Below are 5,470 nucleotides of genomic sequence, written 5' to 3' on the forward strand. Positions count from 1 at the left end.
GGTGTTTCTAAGTAACTGAATGTGCTGCATCAGGCCGCTTAGTGTTTCAGTTGGTAGGATATTTGAGATATCACGATACATGTATAAAGGTAATGGTTTGCTCATAAAGTTGCTGAAAATTCTTCAAAAGCCAACGATACCTCGAATATCGCATCAAATGAAACATGAGGCGGCCTGGTGCAGCACATTCAGTAGCTTAGAAACATCACAAACGAGAGATTCAGCTGGGTTCCATGTGATTCTCTCGCAAAACCAAATCTGTTTGCAAATTAGTGCATTCCGCTTATTTCGTGCAATTAGGTTTCAAGTAGAACATAGGGTTGACGAAAATTCGAAGACTACACCTACCGGATAAACCCCAAGAAGGGCAAAACCGGTCGTGGACTGTCGAAGAATTTTCAGCAACCTTATGAGTAGTGCTTTACGTCTATAACTATTCATATAGCTTCGGTAACGCTGTGGCTCTGTGATATTTGCCAACAAAATCAACTTCTGACTCCTGAAGGGAAGGGCTTGGAGAAGAAGGATCCTAGAATTAACTATATTCTATATGTACGCTTCAACTTGATCAGGATCATCTCAACTAAGCAATCAACTAACCTAGTACAAATCGACTAGCTTTGGAGACTTAAAAATCTATCTAGATGAGATTTTTGGAAGCATTTTGAAACAGTGTATGTAGACCTAGTCGCGTCAGGGAATCGGGGCGATAATCTGTGAGATGTATCGTAGAAATAAGCTGTTTGACTGCCGAAGCAAATCTAGTGCACAAGAGATTGGTACAATGGAATGCTCTTTGTGCTCCCATACTATGCATGGACCTGTGCAGAGATCGAGCCACTTGCAGATAACTTTGGGTAAAATTTCTTTTTTGATGAAAAATACTCTCATAGGAATTGTGAAGAAACAATAGCTTGAGAGAGAAGCTGTGGACTGGGAAGATAAATTTGCTTTCACAGTTGAACTACTATTGTCTTTAATAACCCAGCGTTGGTACATGGTCTGTTTCTGATAAGTTAGGGCAACACAGAAATGGCTACAGATTAGCGCTTGGATTATCTTATAAAGCACCTATCGTTAGTCCATAAGCCTGAACACAGTCTCTAGTAATAAATAGTTTTCAATACCAATAAGTATCTGGTATTGGTTCAGTCCATGTGTTGACATTAGTCATAAGTTAATACATTGACACCCTGAAAAATAGCCAAATAGCTTATTTTGTTTAATTTCTTGCTAATAAAATCTGTTCGTTCATTGACATTTTCATTCCAAACGTCTGCTCAACTTCCATCACTTTTTTCCATGACAATGAACAAGTCCAATTGTGTTGCTGGCTTGTGTTCAAGCAAGAAGTTTCTTCAAAGTATTGAAAAGTAGGCCAAAAAACAGACTTCTTCACTGACGGCAAACTATTTTAAACCCAGTTTCCATCACAATTGCAAATGAGGAATAATCGGCTCCGATTATTAAGCCGTAGATCACGCGCTTCAAGAGCAATTTACTCTTCAGCCTCACAATATTTTGTTTCATAAGCATTAAGGTTGGATCTAAAAGACCACTTTTGCGCAATATCTTTTCGTACTCCTAGCGTCAACTGAAGGCGGTTTTAAAGTTCAGTTACCCAGAGGTTTACAGATTTTAATTTCCTTGGTCTGACACGGACCTTCAAATTCTTATGCGTTTGGATTTTTGCAGGTCTGAATCAGGCTGTTTTATTTCCAGTTTTATATATAAGTGCAGAAAGCGACCTGGCCTTGTTTCTCCGAAAATGATTTACGCTAGTAGCAAGTATGGTGAACACTGCAGTAGCAACATGCTTTGTAACTCCTACCTGGCCAAATCAATAAGTCAGCATTTCAGTCGGTAAGCAGTAACACACTATTTATCGAGTGCAAAGTAAATAAACCTATTGAGCACCTTAGGTTGTATCTGTAATGTTCACTCTACGACTAAGAATCATATAAAGGTTTGTCGTTCACCGGGCCACAGGAAGCGGTGACCAGTGAGTACTAGTGCAGCAGTACATAAATAATCTACGCAGAGCTACAGTGTTTCATGATCTATTGAAAACTAAATCCTTTTACAGTATCATGAAAGTAACCGTTATTAGAGCTCAAGAAGTCCTTTGAAAACCACGGGGACGGTTTGTCTTAGTATCATATCCCGAAATATATTTAATTGATGACTTCAAAGCACATGCTTACGATTAGAGCCATAAACACTCTCAACAAATCTTATCGCAGCACCAAAATTTTCTAGTGGTTGCGCATAATAGAGGCCCAAAAAGGTGCACAATGGAAGGACATATGTGTAGCCATAAACAAATGATGTGGTTGTTCATGCAAAAACAATCCACAACTATTTTCATTGTGACCGGGAATACTTGGATGGATTCAACAGAATCCATCACCTTTCCGCCTATCACTACAGAATCAGGCAGCCAGTAAACAGAGATGCAAACACTGCGAATCTAAATTTAATTGTTTTCCGGGTCTAGACCATGTGATGAGGGTTGTCCAATGTGGCCTGGCTTTATCGTCGTGTAAAACAGCGTCCAAAACTCGATTGGAACCCATGGAGTAATTGCAGTAGGATAGGTTACACGTCCCTAGCGTAAATGGCTTCCACCGTTCACAACCTCCTTTTCGTATAAACCAAGAAGTCACCTCAATGAAAAATACATGCTAAATATTCTTATTTGAAAAGAACAGAACATGCACTGACAGACATTCTGTAGTCAACATTAATCTGTTTTAATCGATGGAACGTTAAACTGTCAACCAAGAAGTTATATTCAATGTCAGAATGGACCTTAGTTGACTTGCAAATCTGAGTAAAACAATATATTTTATATCGATGCCATGCTGGCTGACATATGCGTGTGCGGTGACGTCCAGGAAATAGGCACTCGCACTTCACTGCAATTTGAATAGACTTCTTGTCTTCTTGTAATAAAGGTTTGTCGTTCACCGGGCCACAGGAAGCGGTGACCAGTGAGTACTAGTGCAGCAGTACATAAATAATCTACGCAGAGCTACAGTGTTTCATGATCTATTGAAAACTAAATCCTTTTACAGTATCATGAAAGTAACCGTTATTAGAGCTCAAGAAGTCCTTTGAAAACCACGGGGACGGTTTGTCTTAGTATCATATCCCGAAATATATTTAATTGATGACTTCAAAGCACATGCTTACGATTAGAGCCATAAACACTCTCAACAAATCTTATCGCAGCACCAAAATTTTCTAGTGGTTGCGCATAATAGAGGCCCAAAAAGGTGCACAATGGAAGGACATATGTGTAGCCATAAACAAATGATGTGGTTGTTCATGCAAAAACAATCCACAACTATTTTCATTGTGACCGGGAATACTTGGATGGATTCAACAGAATCCATCACCTTTCCGCCTATCACTACAGAATCAGGCAGCCAGTAAACAGAGATGCAAACACTGCGAATCTAAATTTAATTGTTTTCCGGGTCTAGACCATGTGATGAGGGTTGTCCAATGTGGCCTGGCTTTATCGTCGTGTAAAACAGCGTCCAAAACTCGATTGGAACCCATGGAGTAATTGCAGTAGGATAGGTTACACGTCCCTAGCGTAAATGGCTTCCACCGTTCACAACCTCCTTTTCGTATAAACCAAGAAGTCACCTCAATGAAAAATACATGCTAAATATTCTTATTTGAAAAGAACAGAACATGCACTGACAGACATTCTGTAGTCAACATTAATCTGTTTTAATCGATGGAACGTTAAACTGTCAACCAAGAAGTTATATTCAATGTCAGAATGGACCTTAGTTGACTTGCAAATCTGAGTAAAACAATATATTTTATATCGATGCCATGCTGGCTGACATATGCTTGTGCGGTGACGTCCAGGAAATAGGCACTCGCACTTCACTGCAATTTGAATAGACTTCTTGTCTTCTTGTAATTCAATGACTTGGCAGCGAAGTATGAAAGCCATTACCAGCCAACTCAGCTGCGCTGGTTACTGCCATCTTTCTGGATGGGACCCCGAGATGGGTCACATCAATGGCTAGAGAAATTGTCAGACATGGCCCAGTTGCGCCCTCAATGGCGCTCGTTCATTTAAGCTATTGCCTTCAATGCACAGCTCCTTTTCCAACCCCCCGCTTGACATCCCATTGATAGTACTGGATTTATGCACCAATCTATCATCTTCCGCCTGTAATGCGCAGCTAACTACCCCCAAATCATCGGTGATCCAAACTGCGGCAGCTACAACCACTGTACAACGATTACGCGGTTATTACAGCTGACAATGATGATGATAATGATGATAATGGCGATGATGGTACGGACAAATTGATCTGGTTGTGCGATATCAAAGTACAAGTATCCTATCTTGATATTGTTTTCAGTTATGTTAAATGCCTTGATAGTTCAACGGTGATAAAATTAATAATCCTCTTTTAGTTGTGCAAAACGGGCAATAAAATACGTATCGACAAAAAATACTGGGAAATGGGATAACCAAAAATGCCTGATATTGGAGTGAATGACTAACAGCCGCACTTTCTTTCTGAAGGATAGTCATCATCATCATTGTCAGCTTTAATAATCGCGTACTTATCGTACAGTGGTTGTAGCTGCCACAAGTTTGTTCACCGATGATCCAGAGAGGTAGGGTAGGTAGCTGCGCATTTGAGGCGGGAGCGTGAACGCAGCACTGTGTGGCAGAATTACAAGGAAAATAACGATACCGGTTCGTTTATCATCTTCAATTTGGTGCATTCCATATAAAAGCGGACAAAACTAAATAGCATTGAATTTTATGCAACATTGTATAGCACCCAAACTTATGGGTTGCGTAACACGATATCTATGGAGAAGAGCCTTGGAAACAATATTAGGCCAACTGTTTTTGCTAGTGAGTGGCTACTTAGCAAACTCCCACTCCCGACAGTTTTGGCAAGCCATCACCGCTACTATCATACACGTGTAGTGTTTGTTAAATTGATCTTTTCTAGATGAGAATTGCCACGTACGAATACTTGCCTTGTAAGACGTACTTTTTTAGGTGCACCGCCATGGAGACCACACCGTACTATGAAGTATCCTCACATTTCAGTTGTTTCTTAGGGCTAAACGTCTTACATAATATCTCTTTACATCAAACCTTCGCCATGATTACCAATACATTGTGGAAGGAGGCGTAACAATCTCTGCTGTTTAGAACTGGCCTCCAATTTTTGTCGACATGCCGGAGCTAAACTCTAACTTTTATGTCTGTTTTACTATACTTCGATTTTGGAGGCCACTATGCACGAAAATTTTAATTTTGGGCAGTATGATCCAAATAATGACACATTCTGACTAACAACAGTTGAATGTGTGACCAGAAATATTTATTAGTAGATAAAATTAGTTATGGGGAAGTCAAAGTTGTCAGAAGGCTCTTTAGAACTCATTAAAAAATGTCGTTGAAACACGGTCA

The 5,470-nt window shown here is 39.9% G+C and overlaps 1 protein-coding gene across 1 annotated transcript in view; it reads right to left on the bottom strand.

The window, feature by feature from the left end:
• Positions 1-3,944: 3,944 nt before the first annotated feature.
• Positions 3,945-5,470, bottom strand: part of T265_14697 (hypothetical protein) — a gene marked incomplete at both ends in the record, with an annotated part of 3,158 nt that continues 1,632 nt past the window's right edge. Inside the window, 2 exons of the mRNA XM_009174835.1 lie at positions 3,945-4,048; positions 4,492-4,702. Coding sequence (XP_009173099.1) covers positions 3,945-4,048; positions 4,492-4,702 — 315 coding nt within the window. The remainder of the gene's footprint in view (positions 4,049-4,491; positions 4,703-5,470) is intronic.

This window comes from Opisthorchis viverrini (genome assembly GCF_000715545.1).
Source record: "Opisthorchis viverrini unplaced genomic scaffold opera_v5_244, whole genome shotgun sequence".
Lineage (NCBI taxonomy): Eukaryota > Metazoa > Platyhelminthes > Trematoda > Opisthorchiida > Opisthorchiidae > Opisthorchis > Opisthorchis viverrini.